This window comes from Aedes aegypti, chromosome 2, assembly GCF_002204515.2.
Source record: "Aedes aegypti strain LVP_AGWG chromosome 2, AaegL5.0 Primary Assembly, whole genome shotgun sequence".
NCBI classification, from domain to species: domain Eukaryota; kingdom Metazoa; phylum Arthropoda; class Insecta; order Diptera; family Culicidae; genus Aedes; species Aedes aegypti.
The window spans coordinates 377,354,817-377,381,452 of record NC_035108.1 but is presented as its reverse complement, the minus strand read 5'-3'; the positions used below and the strand labels follow the sequence as shown (position 1 = coordinate 377,381,452).

Below are 26,636 nucleotides of genomic sequence, written 5' to 3'. Positions count from 1 at the left end.
TTTTTTTTTGGTACTAGAATCTACTTAAAGAATGAGAAAAAGCTTCAGTTATTCGAAACTACATTGACTTATAAAAATGCTTCTTATGTACACTCTGTTCATTCCAATTAAGTATCCTCCTCGCACTCCACATAGTAAACCGAGGACAGGGCAAACGTGACGGTCCCGGTCGAAACGAACTCAGCGTCGTTACAGGTCGTGGTCGTGTCCTCGTCGTCGTCCAACACTCTTCCGTCTGCGATGGCCTTGTGGTTGTTCAGTCGCCGTGGTACACGAAACCGACTGCCGGCCATCATCATCATCTTCGTCATCTTCGATGAGCTCGTCGGCTGCTCGGCTGTCGACGGATTCGACTTGCAGTTCGACTTGCTGCCGTTGTCGCTGCTGGGCACCGTGCTGGGTCGATTCGCTGTGCCGTTTCCGTTGGCACTGTTGCTGTTGCTGCTGCTGGTGGTGTTGGTGGTGGTCAAGGTCGAGGGCGCTGTGGCGTTGGGACCGCCTCCGCTGCTGCTGCTTCTGGTTGTTCCACCACCAAACGAGTGGGTTCCATAGTAGGCCGGAGCAGCACCGGCGGCACGCGATCAGGTCGTAGCATCATTGGGAAAATCCTACATGGGTTGAATCGGTCGGTAAGGAATGGTTCTATGTGTTAGCAGACAGCGCGACGATGACGATGGCGATGTGGTGGTGACGGTGAGGTGAGGTCGAGTTCAATTTTGCGATCCGCGAATTTCGATAAGCGGATGCCAATCAGCGGACCAGCGAGCAAATCGAGCGCGACAGAGCGAACGAACGATGGCATGGCATGGCGAAAATAAAAGAAAAGGAAACAAGAAAACGAGAACAATTGAAACACATAGAGCAAATGAGCAGTGGATGAAATTGTTATGAGGAATTTAATGTTATTTTTTTGTTATCAGTATTTTATAGTCGGATGATGGGTTACTTATAAATATAGTAATAAAGAAAAATGGCAAACTTCAAAAGAAATACACGTTTGTATCATGCAAAACTTGAAAGTCGCACAGCTTTCTAAACATCTACTGTGTTATATACCTATGATAATAGGTGCATTATTAATTTTGACTTACACACATATAAAAAATAGCTTGCATATTTAACAATGACTCGTTTGATAATTACTTCTTCCCTCATTGGTAGTACATACTTCACTTTTAAACAAAAGCTTACTTCTTGTGTCAAAATGATTTAAATTACCAGGAGATCGTTCTATGGAATAAATCGTATATTTTTTATATAAACGGAATGTGATATTTTTTTGTCGGAAAGATCTGCTCTAGTTAAGTCGACTTGAAAAATTTAAGTTTTTTATCTGGTCAAAATGTCATACATTAGGGAAAGTGTACCAGTTATGGCCATAGTGGTTCCCTATTTGGCCATACGTCAAATTTCGATAACTTTCACATTTCAAATATTTGTGAATGTTTAAACATCAAGATATATATTGAATCTTACTTTTAGAACACAAAAAAACCTTTCAAAATGTGAAGACATTCCAGTAATCCCGTATGGCGAAATAGGGAATCACTATGTCCATAACTGGTACACCTACCCTATTAGGTTTTCACAAACAATTTACTCCCTTGCACCAGTGCTCGCCGTTGCGTTCCAGTCAGGCATAGCAGAATTCGTTCTCAATTTATTTCGAAGCACGACCAAAGCAATCGAAGATAAATATCACATCTGTATCGGTCCATGATCGGCAATGTTTCGCAATTTGTAACAAGCTTGATAAATAGCATATGTTCCCACCATATCTATATCTATGAAACTTTTTTCCAGTAACCAATTTATTATAAAACATACTTTGTTCACAAAAAAATCGAAAATGTTTGCCTATAAGTGGTCCATCTGATCATATTAAGTACAAATACTAAATATTGTTACTGTTACATAATTATTTCCTTTTCAGGGTGGAAAATTGGGTCTCGAGCGTTGCAGCTCACTCATTTAATGAAAGGTCTCGAAAAATGACGAAGTTTTATATGTGACTTGATAATGTACTGATTCTCTATAATAGGACCTGGTACCAGTTCCTCGAGATCCCGGATATCAATTCGAAAGAACCCAAAAAAGTTCCAGGCGTTGCAGCTCACCATAACCATGTAAAACTTTGAAAATCACGAAATGCGATGTGTCGCATGACAATGTTTACTAATTTTTAATAATTGACCCCGGAATCGGTTCCTCGGAAACCCGGATGCCGGTTCCAAAGTGGTCAAATGGGGTCTGAACTGTGCAGCTCAGTCATAGAACAAAATCGTTTGAAAAATCATGAAGTTTGATGTGCCGCATGATAGTATTTACTCGCTTCCAAAAAATGGCCCGGAACATCCGGGAAGAGAAATTCTCACGTTCACGCAAATAGTTTAGCAAGAGAGCGGTTCCATTTGAATGGATCATTAAAATAACCAAAACGGCCGCTATGGAAAGCATAGATAGCGCCACCGTAGCCTTGTGTGTTTGACAGAACAGCAATGCTGTCACAATGTTAAATCCCATATACAGTGGCGCCTTTGTTTTGATGCGGTGAGCACTTGCAAAAACTACATTCAATGATCCATTCGAATGTCGGTTTACTTTTGTATTTTTTGATTTGGCTGAAATTTGGCATATGCTTTCTTTATACCCAAAAATGCCTATTTGCATCATCGCTTCGTAATTTTACCCTAGCGTTACTTTTGAGAAGGGCCTAAGAAAAAAAGCTTTAACAATTTAAAAAAAATCAAAACTCATAAACTATTGATCGGTTTGGTGTCTTCCGCAAAGTTTTAGGTTATTGTTGGAACTATCTGAAAAAATATACACTGTAAAAACATGTTGTAATTTTTTTTTTCAAAAATAAAGCTTGAAAATCCATTTTCTCAAAAATCTTTTTTTTTATTTTATTTTATATTTTAGAGCACACAAAAAATGGAGTCTTTTGCACAGTGGGTCAAGATGGAGAAATCATGGACAGTTATGATTTTTTTTAAAAAGGTTGATTTTTCAATATGGTCTCTAAATAAACTTTTTGAATGCTTTTCGACCCGATTTTATGAAAGTACCGAAAAATTGTAACAAAAAAGGTATAACGGGAAAATTTTGCTAATTGCTACCAAACTGACACTTATATTGAGCTGTTCGGTAATCCAATCCGCATGGTTATTAAATTAATTAACTCATTACGCGTGGTAAAGATGGACAAATTATGGGTGAAATTATGAAAAAAATCCACGTGCTCGGCTGGGATTTGAACCCAGGACTCTTGTATGCTAGACGAGCGCTTTACCAACTAAGCTACCGAGCCACTTGGTGACCCAATAACTGAGTTGGTTACAAGTTTAGAATTCAAATCCCTACAGACCACGCGGACCCCTTTCATAACCAATATCCATCCATCTCTTGTTCCTACACACGCGGAGCGAGCGAGTGCGATTTATTTAGTGTTGAAACTGTTTGCCTATCGTACCTACATCGCTTCCACAACAACTGTATTGTGGAAGAGTAAAGATGTGGGAAGGCTATCAACGTGTCGTTCTCACTCAAGTGACGACATGACTACTACAGAGAGGCAGTACACTCTAATATAAACTGACACTTATATTGAGCTGTTCGGTAATCCAATCCGCATGGTTATTAAATTAATTAACTCATTACGCGTGGTAAAGATGGACAAATTATGGGTGAAATTATGAAAAAAATCCACGTGCTCGGCTGGGATTTGAACCCAGGACTCTTGTATGCTAGACGAGCGCTTTACCAACTAAGCTACCGAGCCACTTGGTGACCCAATAACTGAGTTGGTTACAAGTTTAGAATTCAAATCCCTACAGACCACGCGGACCCCTTTCATAACCAATATCCATCCATCTCTTGTTCCTACACACGCGGAGCGAGCGAGTGCGATTTATTTAGTGTTGAAACTGTTTGCCTATCGTACCTACATCGCTTCCACAACAACTGTATTGTGGAAGAGTAAAGATGTGGGAAGGCTATCAACGTGTCGTTCTCACTCAAGTGACGACATGACTACTACAGAGAGGCAGTACACTCAATAAAACTGCACTTATATTGAGCTGTTGTAATCAATGCATGGTTTACTTATTAACTCATTACGCGTGTAAGATTGGACAAATAGGTGAATATAAAAAATCCACGTGCTCGTGGGTTGAACCCAGGACTCCTTTAGCTAGAGAGCGCTTCCACAAGCTACCGACCATGGTGACCATACTGATTGTTAACATTTAGAATCTCTACAGACCAGGGACCCTTCATAACATCCATCATCTCTTGTTCTACAACGCGGAGCACGGTGCGATTTATTAGTGTTGAACTGTTGCTATCGTAATACTCGCTTCCACAACAACTGTATTGGAAGAGTAAAGATGTGGAAGGTATTACTCAGTGCGAATGACTACTACAGAAGGCAGTACACTCTAATATAACCACTATATTGAGCTGTCGGTATCATCCGCAGTTATTTAATTAACCTTCGACGGGTAAGATGGACAAATTTGGTGAAATTATAAAAAATCACGTGCTCGCTGGATTGAACCAGACTCTTGTACTAACGAGCGTTTACACTAAGCTACCGGGTTCAAATCCCAGCCGAGCACGTGGATTTTTTCATAATTTCACCCATAATTTGTCCATCTTTACCACGCGTAATGAGTTAATTAATTTAATAACCATGCGGATTGGATTACCGAACAGCTCAATATAAGTGTCAGTTTATATAGAGTGTACTGCCTCTCTGTAGTAGTCATGTCGTCACTTGAGTGAGAACGACACGTTGATAGCCTTCCCACATCTTTACTCTTCCACAATACAGTTGTTGTGGAAGCGATGTAGGTACGATAGGCAAACAGTTTCAACACTAAATAAATCGCACTCGCTCGCTCCGCGTGTGTAGGAACAAGAGATGGATGGATATTGGTTATGAAAGGGGTCCGCGTGGTCTGTAGGGATTTGAATTCTAAACTTGTAACCAACTCAGTTATTGGGTCACCAAGTGGCTCGGTAGCTTAGTTGGTAAAGCGCTCGTCTAGCATACAAGAGTCCTGGGTTCAAATCCCAGCCGAGCACGTGGATTTTTTTCATAATTTCACCCATAATTTGTCCATCTTTACCACGCGTAATGAGTTAATTAATTTAATTGCTACCGTTTCCGAGATACAGCGATTTTAAAATTAACCCGTATAGGCCTGAGTGAGAGAAAATATTCTAAAACCCCCACCGTTCAGCGAATTCTTAATGGATTCAAATGATTTTTTGTCAGTATACTGGCACACATACTTAGTTTCTAAAAGTGGACAGAGGAACGCGGAAATATTCCTGTGGTTGAAGTTATTCCGGTGAATCACTGGGTCAGGTCGGGTGAGAAGGGTACTGTGCGTTTGTACCCCTGGAGGTAGGCAAATGTCAAGACACAGATAATTTCCGGAATCGGTTATAATGTGGCCACTACATGACGGAATTTAAAGAAAATTGAATCAGTGTAAACCTTTTGAGAAACGATTGAATCGGATAACTATGAGTTTTGCATTTGATTAATCCTAAAAATGAACATTTCGCGTCCCCGGGACGCCTCAAATTCACAATAAAGTGACCAATTTGTATCTGAACATCTGTGGAAAGCTTAAGAGAACGCATTTTAGTGCACAATCATGTTTGATTTCTACTTTTCAAGAATTTAAACGGTTTAGTATCCAACAAATCTATAGCCGGTTCTTCCAGGCGTTAAGACCGAGTGGCCACATCCGGTATGTTTGAAACGGTGCAAAACTCTTCATTTATAATGTTGAATATCAGATCTTAATGATTTATGCAAATTAAAATGATTGTCATTGCAAATAAATAAAGGTAGCATGGCATGCCCCAAAAAATAGCCCTTTTTTACCCGACTTGACCCAGTGACCCACCGGAATAACTCTGGCCACATGTATATTTCCGAGTTTCTCTGACCACTTTTAGAAACTAGATATGTGGGCCAGTGAACTGACAAAAAATCATTTGAATCCGTTAAGAATTCTCTGAACGGTGAGGGTTTCAGTATTTGTGTCTTCACTCAAATGTCAAATTTACTGAAAATTCACAACTTTTGGTTGTTTTGGGATGTTTTTCGAGTTGATAGAATATTTTTTTTCTGAAAGCATTTTATTTCATTTTCTTATGGGCCAGAAATCAAAATTTCGCGACAAAAATCCAAAAACCTTTTTTCAATAAAATTAATTATTGAGATGAATTTCTCATTATTGAGAACATGTGTGATTGTATACAAACTATTTTATTTGATAAATAACATTGTTTCATTGTACTTTATGCAGGTGAATATTGTCTTAGCTGAAAAACTTGAATTTCAGCCTATCATAAGAAAATTTGGTTTAAGGGGAAAACGGTAAGAAAGAATATTGTGTGTACATTTTCGGAACGCAAATTGGGTGCATTTTACATGTCTGGTATAAAAATGACGTAAATTTTCAATTTTAGCATTAATTTTACAATGTACAAGTAAAATTTACAATATTTTCACTCGTTCACCTTAAAAGTTTAGGTATTCCACCGCATTCGACTTGCAAGCAGTTCGAAGGGGAAGCCTAGACTCCACTCTTTCATGTACTACCAAAAGTTTTTGCATATATTTGCGGATGGCCGAGATACATCGGTTCAAGTGCATGCAATATATAGTCGATTTTTTAATTCTTTATTTTTAACTTCGCTGCTGTTCAAACAATTTACAAGTCAAATAAGTTTGATTGGTATAAAAACAACTAAAGCAGTCATAATACACTACTCCCGAGATGAACTAGCCCAGGGCTAAAAATCTCGTTAATAAAGATAGAAAAAAAAAATACACTACTTTTGAGCAAGTTTCCGTTCATGGTCTATTTGACATTCGAGTTGAATCAGTTGACATATTTTTCCAAGCATACATCATCCTTACAAATATTTTCAATTCAATTCAAAATGCATATTAGTCGTTCCAAACATGACATTTTTATGCATTCTTAAGTTTGTACTACTTTTAGGTTGATTTTTGTTCATTTTGGAGGTGTTTGGAATTTTGTAGCGAAATTTTCATTTCTGGCCCATAGTGGCAATGATGAAGCGTCCGATTTTGATACAGATTTCTTACTTTTTCATAATATTTACAATTTTTTTACTATCATTACAGTTTGAAAATTGCCTAACTTCTATTTTATCTACGGAAACTGGAATAAATGAATAGTATTTTTGTGTTTCCTGAATAGTTATTGCTTTCGAATATTGTTCATTAAGCTGCTCCTAGATATGTTCATACTCTGTTGTAGTTGCATAAGAAAAGAAAATTTGTGTTAGTTGCGCCTCCTTTCGCTTTTGAGCCCAATCAAATAATTCCTTGGCATTTTTGATGGGATGTTCACGTTCTTTAGCTAGACTAGTTTTATTGTTCCCCCTAATGCATCGCAGGGCCCTTTGCCATGTAATGTTGCGAAAAAATGCCATTCAACATCTATATCATAGTTTCCCTTAAATTGGCAAAGACTAGAAAAGTTCTTTCTATTTTTATATTGTGATGCAGCTCCATCGGACATGAAATAAATTTTGTTCAAATTTAAGTGCTTTTCTTGGCGTATAAAATTAATCATTTTTGAGAAATAAGTTAACGGATATAGAATCATGCCGCAAATCTTCGGAAATTACTACAAAGCTTAAATGATTGAGCATGCCATTTTCCTTAAAATAAATCGCAAATGGATGAATAGTTGCTTGCTGCGCATTCCAGTGATGACTTTGAACTTCATCCTGAAGTACAAAAGTGTAATTTTATAAAAAATCACATATAGCTACAAATTCTCTTTCCTGCAACACGGATACTTGAATCAACTATTAGGTACGTTTCTGTCCGACCACAAAAATATACCAACGTGTTGTACTTTAAAAAAACATCAGGTATATTTGTGTGAGACAACTGGGCACGTTACTCCTCTATCATGAAGCTTTTGTTTTCGAACGGAAATATTTCATTATCTTAAATCGATATAAATGCATTTCACGTATTGATTGCTTTATATTCGTTAGTTTGTTATTTATTAATTTTTAACATTTTGTTCCATATTTTCTTGATAATTACATATTAAAATATCACAATGTTGAATGTTGAAGTTGTGTTTCGTTAAAAAATAAATAAATTATTTTTACAGGGCATATTTTTATTTCGCCTCATACCATGAAAAATTACCAAATCAATATTTTTTCAAACATTTTAGTCAAAAATTATGTGCTCTTTCAGACAATGAACAAATCTCTAGGCTTATGAGCCACGAAAAACATTCGAAAATGACCGAAAATTGAAAATTGTATCATAATTTTGTATTAAAATCACTGTATTTTTAAAACGGTAAGAGTTAGCCTGATTTTCCCGTATACCTTTTGTGTTGTAAATATTGCGTTCTTTAATGAAATCGAGTTGAAAACCATTTAAAAAGTTTATTATGACCATTTTCAAAAATTCACCTTTTTTTAAAAATCATAACTTTTTTGTCCATGATTTCTCCATCTTGACCTACTGTGCAAAAGATTTCATTTTTTGTGTACTTTGACATATTTATAAAAATAAAACAAAATCAAAAATAAGATTTTTGAGAAAATTGATTTTTAAGCTTTATTTTCGAAATATAAAAAAATTACAACATTTTTTTTACAGTGTACTCCAGGTAGTCCCAACAATAATCTAAAAACTTTGCGGAAGACACCAAACGGATCGGACAAACCGTTTCTAAGTTATATTTTTTCGAAAATTATTAAGGTTTTTTTTCTTAGGCCCTTCTCAAAAGTAAGGCTAGAGTCAAAATGGCGAATCGATGATGCAAAAAGGCATTTTTGGGCATAGAGAAAGTATGTGCAAAATTCCATCCAAATCAAAAAATATAAAAATGAAATTTGGGAAAAAAAAGTCGTCATTTTCTGTGGAACCGCTCAAGAGTAGTGCTACGTATGCACTAACACAATCAAACTTGTAAACTGCCAAAATCAATTTGTTTAAAAATTATTTTCTATCAATTGAAAATCGAATACATATTATTGGTATGGGGTGAGAGAATCGAATTTTATAATCATTATTTTTTATTTTAGACTGATCAGGTATGTATATAAAAAAAATCATATCCTGGAATGCAGGGAGTACTCAATATTCTTGAAAAGTATACCGTGTTGAATCAAAATCCGGACGGTATCAATACCTGGAAACTCTAATGTATCAATTGAAGTCTAAATGAGATGTTAATATGTTTATTAGGGTGCGGTTTCAAAATTCAGCCTTCAGTGATGTTTTCATAACTATGCTACTTTTAACAAGTTTTGAAGCTCTTACCATCATTTTCTTCAAAATCATTTTTTTTATAAGTTTGTAGAACATTATATTTCTTTAAATGTAAATAAATCTTAAGTAAAAGTAGTTTTATCATTTTATTGTCTACATCTTACTTAAAAAACTATAACTTCATGAATACTGAACCGATTACACGCTTTTGAAGCAAATTTATTTGATTTGAAACTGTACATAAAATATTTTAAACAAAACATAGTTTTGAAGGTGTATCAGTTTTGGCTACCCTAAGGAAAAATATTGTTTATACATAAATCAAACGACCTATCGACAGTAACGATACATTAAACGAAAGCTTTCAATCCATGCTCAGCAGGGAAAATATAAAAACCAATCAGGAACTTTGTTTTTGTATTAAAAAATTAAAAATGGGGGTGGCGAATACTGGACCACTTGCACCAGTATTCACCACGATTTTAATTTCGGTTCCAGAAGTCGCCACCTACGTTGATTTCTTATGAAGGGTGGCGAATCAAGAACACCATGGCGAAAAATAGGTGCAGAGGAGAAAAAATTTGAAGGAACATATTTTTTTTCTATTATTTTTCTGAGAAAGTTTTGCGCTTTCCAAGAATGTTTCTGTGTCATCTTAAAGCAATTTAGCAAACACTAAACAACTGGAAACCATATATGTTGTAAAACGGTATATAATTTGTGGTGGCGAATAACTGGAACATGGCGAATACCGGTACACCTTCCCTATAACAAACTTGTTGTTATAACAAACTTCAGTAAAATAGTAAAAATGTTATTTCCACCGAAAAAAAAAACTATTAAAATATTTGATTCTTTTCACTGAAAAACAAAATGTTTTTGGCTAGTTTTCGTTATTAATAATTCTCAGAGCAAATTTGAAATCTGCGGGTCAAAACATAGGGAATCCATTGTAAATGGCCGTAGTAAGTAGAAAAATTTTCAATGTTATTGAGTATTGCATTTGTTTCAAATTATCTTCCCGACCAGTGATCTACAACAAAATTGTATCATAATTATATCAAAATTTTATACAAATAATATATTGTGTTATATTTTTGTTACAAATTTAATAAAAAGTTTTAGTTCCTAACATGATTATAATACAAATTCTTATAAATAATTTGAACAATTGATTTTATATGCTCAGTTTTATTTATTGTCATAGAATAACAAATTTTGTTACAATTCAGCTCTGAAAAATAACACAATATTTAGTTATATTTTTGTTTAAAATAGACATTTTTTGTTATTTTAACTAACTAACCTGCCAAAAATATAACATATTTTGAAAGAAAATACGTGCTATCTGAGTAACAAACTGGTGAATGGTGTTGTAATCCGCTGGTCAGAGAGAAAAGTCGAATAACAACTGCATAACATAGCAGCAATAACAGGTTTTGTTATCATGAAATAATTTTGTAATTTTTTGTTATTGTTGATGGAGAATCTTGTTGTCAACGAATTTGGAGATGTAATTTTGATGATGCCGTCGCCGAGTGAATCACATCAAATATTTGTGATAATACAGCGACCTTTACAACTAATTGATAACATAATGGGCTATCAATGGGAGAAATTTAAAGCATAACAGAACTTGTTATCAACATGTCAAACAAAATGAAAACGAACTAAGTTATTGCATGCTAGTTATCTGATAACTCAGCGTGTTATCCCTTTGTTAATCAACTTTGCTCTGGAAAGCTAATGTTTTAGAATGTTTAAAAATCATGTCGCATTTGGGGCCATCCATAAACCACATGTTCATTTTATTCTGACTCTTGATCACTCCCTCCCCCTCGTTGCTCTGAGTGGTTTAGATCAATACTCCTCCCCCTTCCGCTTTGACCACGTGTTTTTTTTTATGAAAGAATTAAAAAGTTGAAAATTGACAAACAAAAATCAAAACTCACTTTTGCAAACTGCATAATTAGAATTTCTTATTAACATGGAGAATTGTTAGATCTCTTCTTCAATCAATATTTTAACGCCTAATATTTTTCTGAGGATATCTCGAAGAATTCCTCTTGGAATTCGTGCTGAAATACTTCAAGCAATTCTTCCAGACCATTTTCAGAAATTTATTCAAGATTTACCCAATGGGATCCACGTTACCTATGAAGTTGGTTGGGACTTCCGGGATGAATATTATGAATCATCGTTTCATCATATCATTTTTTTTTCGTTTTTGCAGAATATTTTGGCAAATTCGGACAGCGGTAAATAAATAGTCTTATGTTCTTGTTTTCAATAATGAATCGTGATTTACGGCTAACCAGCCGAGTGGAAGTTTAACAACTACCGAAAAGCTAAACATTACATATAGTTTGCAATTGGATTAAATGGACAAATTGATGTGAAGTTTTGCGAAAAAGTTACACGTCTTCTCAGTGAGAATCGAACTCACGACTTTCTGATCTCTAGTTAGGGCGCGTTACCCCTACGCCATGAGAGGACTCATGAATGCAGAAGTTAACCTGAATTCGATTTCAGCTCAATAATCACGTGGTCCTTTTTCGCAAAGTGCACCTCTTTCGGAAGCTGGCTAGTGTAGTTTGCTTTTTCAATACCTAAAAAATAATGCGCTCTCGGGCTAGGCATTGAATATATATAGAAAGGGCTTTAGGACATTTCGTCAAATGACATTTGGTCGAATGACGTTTGGTCGAATGACATTTGGTCGAAAGTACATTTGGTCGAAAGGACATTTGGTCGAAAGGACATTTGGTCGAATTGCTTAGGAACATTTATTTTGGTCGAATGACGTTTAGTTGAACGAAAATTTGGTTGAGAGCTTATTTTTGAATGGTTTATAGAAAGATCATTTGATCATTATGCCAAAAATCTAGGATTTCGATGATTATTCAACTGAACTTAAACTTTTTAGAACTAGTTTTTTGTACATTGACTGAAATATTTAGCTCTAGTGAATTTATTATTCTTTGAATTATTATTTTCATCATTCTTCGACTGCTCAACAAGCTTTTATTTTATTACCCAACGATGTGAACATAATGTTTTCATTATTTATTATTCTTTTGAAATGCCAACTTTCTTAATAATGAACACCTGATGTTAATTTGATGAAAAAATCAGAGAGAGTGCTCGGGATCTTTCTTTGAAATACGGGTTTTGCAGCTTGCGTAAGATTTTTGAAAGCGGAAATCAAGATTAAAACGCCAGTAAAAAAATGCTTTAGCTGTCAAAAAACCAAAGAATAAATTCTCCTTCATGTTGTGTGAACGTAATTATAGTAAATGATGATGTAGACGCAGCGAAATATTGCAACTGCTGTTGCTTCTATGTTATCCAATATGATTTTGTTGTTTATTTTGGCAGTATATTGGTAAGGTCGGTTGTAATGTCATCCAAAACACAACATTTCACATGTAAAGATAGAGCTTGGTGGAAACTGCATGAAAATCTGCTCAAACCATGGAAAATCAAAGGGTGTCGATCTTACCCACAGTGTCGGTTTTACCCTGATTCCCCCTATCAATAAAAATTAGGCTTTTAGAAGGCTGTCATAAAATCTTGAATTGCTTGAAAACTTTGAGTGAATAGGTGAAAATATTGAAAATTGCCATAAAAATATAGGCTAGCCAATATGGGAATAAAATAATAGCCTGATGGGACAGTGTAAAAATGACTAAAATGATCATTTTTCAATTTTTATTTTTGTAAATGTTAATCACTTTGAAAGAGTTTATGTATGGAAAAAACTGGTTTATTTGAAAAAAAAAGGATAACTACTTGGTAATAATGAATTACTGAATTTTGGGATTTAAGAAAAATTGGATATTGTTTTTAAATACAAGATTAATGATAATTTTCCTATAAGATTTTCCCAATGCATTCACCATTAAAACATCTTTTTGTTTGAAAAAAAATAAATTAGATATTCATCAAAGGACCTTCGGTAAATTATGATAGCTTAAAACGTCATATTAAAGTAAATTCTGAAACAATTAAAGGTTATTTGTGAATGCTTCTGATAAAACATTTTAACAAAATTGAGATTGTTGAGGAATATGGGAAAGTTCAAGATCAATGTTCAATTAATGGTTAGAATTTCTGGAAGAATATTTAGATAAAATGGACAGGTGGAGCATCACAGCTCATGAATTCCTAACCCAAAAAACCTATTATGTGCTAAGATAACTTTTTTTATGAATTCAATAAAACACCGTGGCACTGTGTTTTATTTTCTCGTTTTCATGCGCTTTTTGAATAGCGCCTAAACCGTTGATTTTAGCGGTATAGTTTGTTCGGAGAAGTTTCTTGGTATATTAAAGCGCAACTTTTGACGAAAAAAGTTTTGTGACCAATCCACCTAGCAGTGAGATAGAAAAACTATTTTTTCAAAACATTTAGATAGACATATGGTGTCTTCGGCAAAGTTGTAGAATTAGCAATTTGAAACAAATTTTTCGAAGACACAATTTGTCTATCTCTTATACTTTTTGAGATATATGCCGTTGTATGTGAATGACCCCTAAAAATCATATTTTTTATCAAAACTTTTTTCCAAGATTTTTAACATTTTTTGTGTTTTCTACAAAGTTGTTTGTCATAGAAAAACCCGTGTTTTTGCTGAACATATCATCACCCTATCTTTTGAAGTAACAAAGTTATTCATGAATTACTCTTTTTTCAAGGGGTAGTTTAGGCCTCTATAACTGGCTTCGGCGCAAATTGGCGCAGACAACTCTTACAAATCATGAAAGTACCATATCTCCCTTTTCGGCAGTTGATAAAAACTTTTGTCTATAAGCGTCTTTGCATGGGTTTTTACTATCACACAAATAAGCCTTATTAAAACGAATTCGACTGATAATTCTTTTACTTTAAGAGATAGAGAGGTACAATGTTCAGCAAAAATACGCGTTTTAAGATGTTTAACAACTTTGTAGAAGACATAAAAAATGTTAGACAAAAGACAAAAGTTTTTATCAACTGCCGAAAAGGGAGATATGGTACTTTCATGATTTGTAAGAGTTGTCTGCGCCATTTTGCGCCGAAGCCAGTTATAGAGGCCTAAACTACCCCTTGAAAAAAGAGTAATTCATGAATAACTTTGTTACTTCAAAAGATAGGGTGGTTGACTTTCGGCTTACCCCCTTTGCAGCGTGGCTTTTCTTTGGCATTTGGCTCACCCCCTCAACTATCACGTAGTTTATGGACGGCCCCTTACGCGGGCTTTTCTCATTTGAAGCATTTCGTTATTATTGCACCATTAACGCTTCTAAGCCTGATGCAATACTTACCGTGCACGAGCGATTTTCTATTTCATCTCGAGACAGGTAGTTTATATCCGTACATTCGGCCTTCAAGTGGATTGCACGTGCTATCAACGTTTACACTACATCCTACTCATTTTCTGTCAAAGAAAATCTTTGGTCCAGAAGTGCATTGTAAGCAATCTTTGTTTAGATGGACCCTAGTTTTTCTTTTTACTTATTCGTTTATTTGATAGGCTCAAGCGCCGTCAGGCATAACGGAGCCGAATTCATTTGATTTGGTTTACAAAATCTTGTTTGCTTCTTAAATATCTATGTTAGTTTTGGGGAACCGAAAAACTCGCGGTTTGGTCGAGGTTAGGGAATACAATTATTTTTTGGGTAAGGATGGGATTTAAAGGTTTGATTGATCACAGTTAGCAGCAAAGTGGCGGTATGGTGCTGTTCGTCAATCATGGGGCGGACTTAAACGACCTGTAACGATACAACAAAACGGTTTCAAGGAAAGCAAGGTGGACAAACGGAACGACAGACATGGGTGATCAAACAAAAACGTCAATATCCTTCAAAAATTTGAAGAGGAGGAACATGTAATCGAAGTCTAGCCTACCCAAAACATCTCTAATGTCTTCCTTATCTGGTTTTCCTTGGGCCCTGAGGGATGCACATAAATTGGTTCTGGCAATTTCGTATTCGGGACAATACCACACGACATGATTGATGTCTTGGTAACCTGCGCCGCAACCACATCGATTGCTGTCTGCGAGGCCTATTCGATAAAAGTGTGAGCCCAGGGAGTAGTGATTGGACATCAGACGACACATTACCTTGATAAAATCTCGGCTCATGTCCAACCCCTTAAACCACGGTCTATTCGATACCTGTGGGAGAATAGAATGTAACCACCTGCCCAGATCCCCTTCATTCCATTTTTGTTGCCAACTGATCATGGCTTGCTGGCGAGCAATTGTGAAAAATTCATTGAAGGTAATACGCCGTTCGTAAATATTACCTTCCATAGCGCCCACCTTGGCGAGTGAGTCCGCTTTCTCATTGCCCGGAATCGAGCAATGAGAAGGGACCCAAACCAAGGTGATGTTGTGATTCGATAGAGCACTCAAAATAGATCGTATTTCTCGTAAGAAATACGACGAGTGCTTTACCGGCCTCATTGAACGAATAGCCTCTATGGAGCTGAGACTATCCGTGAAAATGAAGTATTGATCAGAGGGAAGAGAGGCTATTCGCTCTAATGCGTAGTGTATCGCCGCTAATTCAGCGACATATACGGAACAAGGATTTTGAAGTTTATGGGCGGCGCTATGAAATTCATTAAATACACCAAAACCAGTGGAATCATTTATTTTTGACCCGTCTGTGTAAAACGTTCTGTCGCTGCTGACTTGGCCGAACTTGTCTGCGAAAATTAATGGTATATACTCCGAACGGAGTGGTTCTGGAATTCCATGGATTTCACGCTTCATGGTCAGATCAAAAGCTACAGTTGAATTGGAGAAGACTGGGAAGCAACAACCGTGGGGTAAATTCGAGGAAGGGTTAATCTCCAGAGTCATGTACCAGTAGTACAGTGTCATGAATTTTGTTTGAGGATTTCGTTCGATTAGCTTTTCAAAATTTTCAATTACCAATGGGTTTAACACCTCACAGCGGATGAGGAACCGGAGCGACAATTCCGCAAAACGGTCTGATAAAGGAAGAACTCCTGCTAATACTTCTAAACTCATAGTATGAGTCGAGTTCATGCATCCTAAAGCGATTCGAATACAGCGATACTGAATACGCTGCAGCTTCAAGATGTGAGTTTTCGCCGCGGATTGGAAACAAAAGCTACCGTATTCGAGGACCGAAAGTATTGTTGTACGATATAACTTTATCAGATCTTCCGGGTGAGCTCCCCACCATGTTCCTGTGAGTGTACGCATAAAGTTGATTCGTTGCTGGCACTTCTGATGCAGATACTTGATGTGCTTTCCCCAGGTGCATTTAGAGTCGAACCAGATCCCTAGATACATGTGCGAAAGGCCTTGAGTTAGTTCCTTACCCATGAATTGAAGCTTGATCTCTACTGGGTCACGCTTCCTAGAAAAGACAACTAACTCAGTTTTCTCCGGAGAGAATTCGATACCCAGCTTTACAGCCCACGTAGACAAATTGTCTAAAGTATCTTGCAACGGTCTTTGCAGATCATCCGCCCCTGGTCCTATTACAGAAACAACGGCATCATCTGCAAGCTGTCTTAGCGAGCAATTTTCCACGAGACAATTATCAATATCTCTTACATAAAAATTATAAAGCAGGGGGCTCAAGCATGAGCCCTGGGGGAGACCCATGTAGCTAATTCGTGAAGTTGTTGAGGTTCCGTGAGAAAAGCTCATACGTTTCTCAGACAACAAGTTATGCAAGTAGTTATTCAAAATTGGGGAAAGACCACATTCGTGGAGTTTGTCTGAAAGGACATCTATACATACTGAATCGAAAGCCCCTTTAATATCCAAGAAGACTGAACCCATTTGTTCCTTTTGAGCATAGGCCAGTTGAATTTCTGAAGAAAGCAACGCAAGACAGTCGTTCGTTCCTTTACCTCTGCGGAAACCAAATTGCGTATCTGATAGAAGGCCGTTCGATTCAACCCACTTGTCAAGCCGAAAGAGAATCATTTTCTCCAACAGCTTTCGAATGCATGATAACATCGCGATAGGTCGATACGAGTTATAATCCGACGCGGGTTTCCCGGGTTTTTTGATGGCTATCACTCTCACTTGTCTCCAGTCATCCGGAACAATGTTGCCCTCCAAAATTCGATTGAAAAGATTCAACATGCGCCTCTTAATGACGTCTGGGAGGTTTTTAAGCATGCTAAATTTTATTCCATCCATGCCTGGGGCAGAGTTGTTGCATGAGAGGAGAGCAAGTGAGAATTCAACCATCGTAAACGGTTCGTCCATGTCGTTTCTGTCGGTATGAACGTCTCTAATAGGTCGTTGCGTTGGAACGGAATCCGGGCAAACCTTCTTGGCGAAGTCGAAGATCCACCGAGGAGAGCTTTCGCGATCCTCATTGACCGTAGAAGCGTTCCGCATTCTTTTCCCGACGGTCCAAAGTGTTCTCATTGACGTTTCGCGCGATAACCCGTTAACAAAATTACGCCAATATCCGCGTTTTTTTGCCTTTACGAGGCTTTTAAATTTTCGCTCGAGTTTAGTAAACCGCTCGTAATTTTCTAGTGTACCGCGTTTGCGAAAGTTTTTGAACGCGGCGGATTTATCGCGATAGACCTTCGTACACTCGTCGTCCCACCAAAGAGTGGGTGGCCGGCTTCGTACTGAAGATCCTGGAAAAGGGCGACGCTGGGCTTGAAGAGCACTCTGAATAATTAACGCGGAGAGAAATTGACATTCTTCCAACGGAGGAAGAACATCAACTAGCTGTTCGCCCTCGTAAACCCCCTTGGCGTACTTTTCCCAGTCAATGTGCTTGGTGAGATCATACGCGAGGTTTATCTGATGAATTGGATTCTAATTATTGGTAACTGAAATTCTGATAGGCAGGTGATCACTACCATGGGGATCTTGAATTACTTTCCACGTGCAATCCAATGATAGTGAACTCGAACAGATTGAGAGGTCTAAAATGCTTGGAGGATCTGGAGGTTTTATTCGTGTTGCTTCCCCAGTGTTCAAAATTGTCAAGTTGAAGTAGTCACAAAGATCATATATCATGGAAGCGCGGTTGTCATCCCTCGGTGACCCCCAGGCTGTACCGTGAGAATTGAAATCTCCTAGAATCAACCATGGCGCAGGCATAGCACAGCATACGGCCGAAAGATCTCTGCGGGATACTCTGGCATTGGGCGGTATGTACACGCTGGCTATGCTGAAACTTTTACCTCGTATAGTAACATGACAAGCAACTACTTCAGTGCCTACCATCGGGGGGAAATCAATTCTATAAAAGGAGTGGAGCTTATTGATCCCCAAAAGCACTCCTCCATACCCATCCCCTCGATCCAGACGAATAATATTAAAATCGTGGAATGGGACATCTTTTTCAGAAGTTAGCCATGTTTCACAAAGAGCAAATATGTCACAGCGCGTACTGTGAACTAAAAATTTGAACGCGTCTATGTTTTTAATAATGCTTCTACAATTCCACTGTAGCACTTCGATCATATCCCCGACCTCGTTGGTTAAATTAGCCATCGAAGGATATGAACGAATCAAGAATCGGCCAATTTGAAGCCAGTCGCTTCAGAAGGGGTTTTACCAAAGGAAGAATCATACTGATAAGGCTTTTTATAGCGGGTGAGACTTCTAACGTTTCGAAGATGATATCCATTATCCCAGAAAGAGTCATTTTTCCAGAAGCATCGACATATTGTTTTCGATTTTCCTGGCTTTCTGAGTGAAAAATTGGGACATCTGGGGTTTTAGATGTTCCCGGAAGTGACGGAAAGTCTCCAGCTGATAATCTAAAACCAGGAGGTTGAACTTTAGCGGGGCTTCTGTCCCTTCTTGATTTTTCCAGGGATGGTTGGAGAACCTGTCTAACAGCTTCGTTTGGAGAAGCTTGCTGGCGTTGCTTGAGCCGTTTTGCAATGGCTCGCTTCCTCTTGGTTTCTGTATTAATGACAGTATACTCTTCCCCATCCTCAGAGCCAGAGCCCTGATCATCAATAGGCAGGGAAGTGAAGAGGTTATTGCTGTTAATGGATTGGGCTGGTGGATCAATGGCCGGAGCGATCTTCTTCAGTATTTCTGCGTAAGATCGCTTTGACCGCTGTTGCAAGGAGCGAATTGTGTGTTTCTCCCGCTCTATGAACTTCGGGCATGCGACTAGTTCATGTGGAGCTTGTCCACAACAGGTACATTTTGGTTCCTTTGAACAAGGGCCCTCCACATGCTGCTCTCCGCACGTGCTGCAACGAGGTTTGTTACAGCAGTACGTTGCGGTGTGCCCTAATTGCTGGCATTTTTCGCAATGCATAACCGTCGGTTTATAGAGACGGACAGGTAAACGAAGAAGCCCAATCACGAGGACGTCCGGAAGGGCTGACCCAGAAAAAGTCACTCGAAACGAATTTGAATGACTTTCGGTGCCATCAGATGACACGTGGTTCATTTGTTTGACATCAATTATCTGTACTGGAGGAACGGCACGATTTTTAAAACCTCCAGTACCAGATCTGATGTCTGCACATGTCAAAAACGGCTCGGTGACTACTCCTGAGCACTCGACCTCTAGACTAGGGACATAGACATGGTACTCCCTTAAAAAAAGCTCGTAGGCAGCAATTCTGTTGGCTTGTTCGCGGTCACTGACGGTGACTCGCAGTTTATTACGGCTGGGCGAAGACACCTCGACAATGTCTCGAAACGACTTTGCCAGATCCTTCTGAATTTGAATTTTGTTTAACGGTTTGCCTTTGGGCAGAAAAAAAACCAGAAAGGGACCCTTAGATCCGGGTGGATAGGCTTTTGGGCGGGGGGTCACAGTGGAAAGAGTGATAGAAGAGTCATTTGTCTGGGAATGTGGAGGATTGACTATGGGGTGTGTTGTAAAACCAGTATTGTTTGCCCCTGAGGTGGAGGGAAGCAATGCGGTGTCATTAACGGAAGTATCCATCGATTCTTGAAGCTTTCCAGGGATGGTTGGACTTAATTCTTCAAACGAGGGAGATTCTATTGATTCAACATCATCATCGGAGATATTGGATCTTTTCGGCCCCCCGCCGTCATCTGTTACGTCCATTGCAATGGATCAGTACGTAGTGGACCACAGAAGCCAAAAATAATGCTAATAATAATACAACAACTAACCTAATATGTACAAAAAAAAAGAAAGGGTTGATAATTATTACTAGAGAATTAATCCAAACAATAATAATAATAATAAAGAAAAATAATAATAAAAAAAAAAATAAAAAAAAAAAAAAAAAAAAACTTTTAAGCTAATTCAAGTGGGCCGTGGGCCGCAAGTTGGCAACCACTGATATGGACCCGAAAACAACTAGCACGTGATAGATGGTGGATGGGAAAAACAAGGCGAAAGACAATGAATAGCGAAGGCTACTTATCCGTCCGGAGTAGGTAGGTTTTGTTGATGCACAAATCACTACAGCAGCCGATGCGCCTTTGTCGCCGTTGTCGTCGTCGTTGTTATTGGCGACCAAATGATGACGATGATTGATTTCGATGATCGTCTTGGGTTAAAGATGAACGATGCTGCAATGGCATCGCCAAAGCCAGCTCGCTTCCCGTCGTCGGCAGGAATCACCTTGCGGCAGATACTTCTCACAAGCAGGAATGGCAAATGATATAAAAAAAAAAAACACCCTCGGCGTGAGGAATGAAAAAATAAAACTCCACTTGTTTGAGACTCGCGTGATGATGAACGGAACAATGCGTCCGACTCGTCCAAAAGCTCGACAGGGAATGCCTAGTTTTTCTGATCGCCACTGTGATTCCTGGCATCCACGAAGCTCTAAAATGCTCACCATCCCCCCTTATAATTGAATATTCAAATGAATGTTTATAATGTATCCAAATATAAACGTTGAAAACAATAAAACCTATCTTTCCCCGTTGCTTCGGTGGATATGCAATGCTCATCGGAACACAATGATGACCGGTATACGTGGGTAGAAAAAAAAAACAGATAAACCCATGCACTCACTTTTCTCCTATTCCTGCAATTTTCTTCTTCTTGGCATACATCCTTACTGGGACAAAGCCTGCTTCTCAGCTTAGTGTTCAATGAGCATTTCCACAGTTATTAACTGAGAGCTTTCTTTGCCAAAGTTGCCATTTTCGCATTCGTGTACCGTGTGGCAGGTACGATGATACTTTATGTACGTCCAGGAAAGTCAAAGAAAGTTCCATTATGAAAAGATCCTGGACCAGCCGGGCATCGAACCCAGACACTTTCAGCATGGCTTTGTAGCCGTGGATTCTAACCACTCGGCTAAGGAAGGCCCGGATCCTGCAATCAACCAACGGTAAATGTTATTTAAACTACCACAATTAATAACAATGAATTGATGAAGCTCTATCAAACTCGTCCATTGTTCGAATTACATCCGGGGGAAAATTGGTTTCTGCTTCAATTCCGATTGAATTGAAAATCTATTTAATTGCATTTACGTTCATCCTTGACGGATGAAATCCGAGCAAAAAACTCTATGACCTGATGTAACCTTCATCCCGAACTACGTTAGCTCCAAGGCAACAACGGGGGTTACGAAACAGTGGTTCATTGAACCTGATTGCACATTCAATGTAACGGACAACGACACTTTGGTTTGAGTAGAATCATACTTTTTTAGATTTCAGTTGTTAATTAAGTCTTATCATTTATTTCATTTGGCCCTGGAAGGGATTGCATAATCATTTCCTTAGTAAAATTTCCTTACAAATGAGAATCAGGAATTTATCATGGAACATTGTGGTATATTGGCAGATGGCCTCATACAAAATGTTGGCATTTCTTGAAGTAATTTCAATACAAACTTCGAATGACGTATGGTTAGAGAACATTTCTCAAGAAACCGTTATGATTATTTCAATAATTCCTACTGGAATCTCGCCAAAAATTTAAAGAAAATATTTATAATAATGAGTTTTCTGTTTCTGTTCGGGATGAACCACTGCGACCAGTTGTCTTTGATCTTTTGTGGTATACCCGTGACCTTTGCTTAGTGCATGTCGTTCTTCTCCATTATTATTTAGAAATAATGAAGTTTTCGTTTTTTGTACAATTATCATTATTTAAAATTGTTTTACACCTCTTTAGAAAAAATCCTTTAAAAAAAACAGTGTGTCACCATTTGGGGTAAATGATCCATTAGTGGTGGTTGTTCCTATAGCTGCGGTAGTGCCATTTATACTGATTTCATTGAATTAGCTACAGAACCAACACTGCCAATCGACGTATTGGCTTTGTGATACATGACATAGTTGAATAGCATCGTTCAAATTGCTCCAAAATTGATGAAATACCACCAAAACTGCTCAAACTTTTCTCACTTGTACCAATAGTTGCGGTAAAGTATTCCTACCATGGAGGGTCCCATAAGAAAACAACGGATACCGCAACTATAGGAACACAAATCAAATATATAACGCAACTAAAAGAACAGCGTACCAATAGTGGAGGTATTATTTTTCACTGACATGCCGTTGTTTACTGCGATGAAATTATTTTTCTCATTAAGTAAACGGGCGTTTATTCCCGTTACAACAAAAATATGTACATTTATTGCACTTTTTGAATTTTTAGCGGTAAAATGAAGTTGGATCGTTCTTAGTACCTCCACTATTGGAACATTAACCCTATTGATTTCTCCAAAAAAAATTTCATGCCTTCCATGAAATTTCTGCACAATTTCTTGAAGGATTCCCTGAGATCATTTCTGATCAGACCTGAAGAATCCTTTCGGTTTAAAAATTCTTTAATAAATAGAAAAATATATTTGTGATGAAATTCCTGGAGGAATTAATGATGGGAGAATTTCTAGAGGAGTTCTTGGAAAGATCCCTGAAGGGAATTTTTTATGACCCAGAACAATTCTCTAGATAAACTTTTAGGTGATTCCCTGGTGAATTTTTTGAAATAATTGTGTAGTTGCAAAAAATTCTTAAATTACTTCCTGTAGCGATTTTGCTAAAGCTATTTCCAGAAAAATTTCTGATGAAAACTATTACCGTAAAACGCGGTAACTTTGATAGTTTTTTCGAAAAAAGCTTGAGTATTTATGCATGCTGTTTCAAAGAATTATAATAAATAAGTACTGACATCCTAGCTATCGATTGCCGTTGATAGATTGCCAAAAAAATTATTTTGGATGGCTATTTTATTTTCATATAATAGAAAGTCGGTTTTCTGTTTTTGGGTAACTTTGATAATGGAGTATAAATCGAACAAAATTGGATGAATTTCGAAACATTTATAGGTTGTTGTATACCTCTAGGCGATTAACGCTGAGAATTCTTGACTTTGATTACAAGAATGGTCCCAGTTTGTGAAAATGGTTTTCTAAGAGATTTGAGACCGGATTCATGTTCTACCACAACTAGGCTATTAAGGATAAGTGACGAACTCATTAGGACTTCATGAAATAGTGATCGTAGAACAGATTGTTTGTTAGCGTTGCAAAAATGCTAAAATCTTATAAATCTTAAATATTTGCATATAAATGCTCAAATGCACTTGAATTCAACGAAAATAGCTTTGACATGAAGTGTCATACTGATTCTCTTTACTTTTACATTCGTTATGCTTAACTGATTAACAGAAATTTCGTTGTTTCGTTTAGTATGTTGTGGGTTTCGCACTATCATAGTAACCCGCATTATCAAAGTTACTCCGTTTTACGGGAAACAAATTCCTTTATGAATGCGTAAAGTAATTACTTGAAGAATCTCAGCAGTAATTTCTGGTAGAATCTCTAGAGCATTCCGATTAAGAATCCCTGAAGGAATTTTGGGAGGACTACCTGTGGAATACACTGAATGGTTCCTCGAAAGAATTTCTGGAGAATATCTGTAGTAATCCTAAAATAAGTTGTCCTAGTGTAATCCTTGGAGGAATCCCTGGAGAAATCCTTGGAGACATCTCTGCGAAAATCCCAGTAGGGTAGGTGTACCAGTTATGGCCATAGTGGTTCCCTATTTCGCCATACGTGATATTTTGAATGCCTTTACATTTTGAAAAATCTTTTGTGTTTTAGCAGTAAATTAAAGAATAAATCTTAATGTTAAATCATTCAAAAAGATTAAAAATATAAAAGTTCTCCAAATTTTGCATATGGCCAAATAGGGAACCACTATGGCCATAACTGGTACACTTTCCCTAGATATTTTTCTGGAGAAATGCTTGAAGAATTTTCTGAAAAAACGTCATCGGTATCGCTTGAAAATCTATCGGAAGAATCTATAAGGAATCCCTGGACCAATCCTTGAAAAAGTTCATGGAGGAATTTTTGGAGATAATCCTGGTGGAATTTTAATAAAAAAATATTAAAGAAGGATTCTATGAAGTAATCACTGGTGGTATTCCTGTTGCTCTTCAAGAAACTCGTTGCGAAATCTCTAGAGGAATCCCTGTCCAGATTTTTCTGGAGGAAACCCTTGTTGAAATCCCTGGAAGAATTACAAGCAGAATTTCTGGAGGAATTGCTAAAGGTGCTCCTGGAGCCCTGTCTGATCCGGTCTTAAAAAAATTGGTTGCGATCAAAACTTCTTCGTGATGAAATCTCTGTCAACATCGTTGTATGGATCACTGTAGATATTACGCATATATTACACAATTCGCCCAAACATTCGTGCAACTTGTATAAATTTTCGTGCGTTGTACGCTCTGTGTAATCAAAGCTTAAGTCACTTGGTCTAACAGAGCGTTGAAAGTACTGATAAGGTTGCTTAAGTTGAAAATTTGACTTAAGTCATTTTGTAAACCCGGAAATTAAATGTTCCGACAGTGAAATTGAGTAGGTTCATAATTAAATATGTAGAATTTTGTCTGTGGAATACGATGAATCGATAACACAGCGTAGCAAAAATTACATTTTCGCGTGTCTCAAGAATCAAATTATGTGTCTTTAGTAAACTTGGGGTTGCTGAATCTGACGCCGTTCTCAGATATATTCCAGCACGTCATAATTTATAGCGACCTGTAGTCAAAGTATAAAATACTGTTTTCATTGATATTCACATGAAATTTGAAGTATCCACCAAACATACAACATATGACTATAACTTTCATTTCAGATATAATTCGGTTGAAATTGCACGGTTTAATTCAGATTAAATCGATTTTTTCAACATGCTTGCAGTCTCCATACAAAATTCTTCGTTTCTCTTATATGGCAATATACAATACTTTTCGGAACCATCAAAAAATTACTTTTAAGCATCGAAAGTATTATGAACTTTGTTGATAATAATTGTTATACACATGAAAAAATAGTCAAATTTAGCATTTTCAACAGTCAATATCTCAAAACCTAGACGTACTATGATATTTTTGAAAACGGCAATGGATTCAGCAACCCTTAATTTACTAATTAGCAGTATTTTGATACTTGAGACAAAAACGTGTTTCGCAGTGTAATGTACGTTCGGAGATAAGGCAATTTTTTTTAACAATTTCGCATTCTCGAGACTTACAAATTGTTATTTTTGCATACCTGGGATGATGTGCTGTTTACCATAGGTTTGAGCTGAAAATCCCATATTAGCTTTAATTCAATTGCACCAGCTCATGGAACAACCAAATGAGTTGAAATTTTCAGGAAGTCTTCCTCTAACCCTAAGGAATAATCCTAGGGGGGCCGATCATAACTTTTTTGTCCATGATTTCTCCATCTTGACCCACTGTGCAGACTTCATTTTTTGTCTACTTTAACATATAAAAAAAATAAAAAAAAAAAATCAGAAATACGATTTTTGAGAAAATTGATTTTTAAGCTTTATTTTCGATATATAAAAAATTACAACAGATTTTTTACCAGTGTATATTTTTTTTCCAGATAGTCCCAACAATAACCTAAAACTTTGCGGAAGACTCCAAACTGATCGGACAAACCGTTTCTAAGTTATGTTATAATGACCGAAAATTGAAAATTAGCTCATTATATCATAATTTTGTATTAAAATCGCTGTATCTTTAAAACGGTAAAAGTTAACCTGATTTTTCCGTACACCTTTTTTGTTGTAAATTTTGCGTACTTTTATAAAATCGAGTTGAAAAATATTTTAAAAGTTTATTATGACCATTTTCAAAAATTCACCTATTTTCAAAAAATCCTAACTTTTTTGTCCATGATTTCTCCATCTTGACCCACTGTGCAAAAGACTTCATTTTTGGCTACTTTAACATATAAAAAAATTAAAATAGTCAAAAATACGATTTTTGAGAAAATTGATTTTTAAAATTTATTTTCGATAAATAAAAAATTACAACATTTTTTTTACAGTGTATATTTTTTCCAGATAGTCCCAACAATAACCGTAAACTTTGCGGAAGGCACCAAACTG

General features: G+C 37.1%; 1 protein-coding gene across 3 annotated transcripts in view; it reads right to left on the bottom strand.

Annotated features, from left to right (window-relative positions):
• Positions 1-26,636, bottom strand: part of LOC5565305 (trissin receptor) — a 307,255-nt gene continuing 280,619 nt past the window's right edge. For 2 of the 3 annotated variants that reach the window (XM_021846795.1, XM_021846796.1), the window contains one exon: positions 1-642. In XM_021846795.1, coding sequence (XP_021702487.1) covers positions 595-642 — 48 coding nt within the window. In that variant the 3' untranslated portion in view covers positions 1-594. The remainder of the gene's footprint in view (positions 643-26,636) is intronic. The other variant, XM_021846797.1, reaches the window with a different exon arrangement.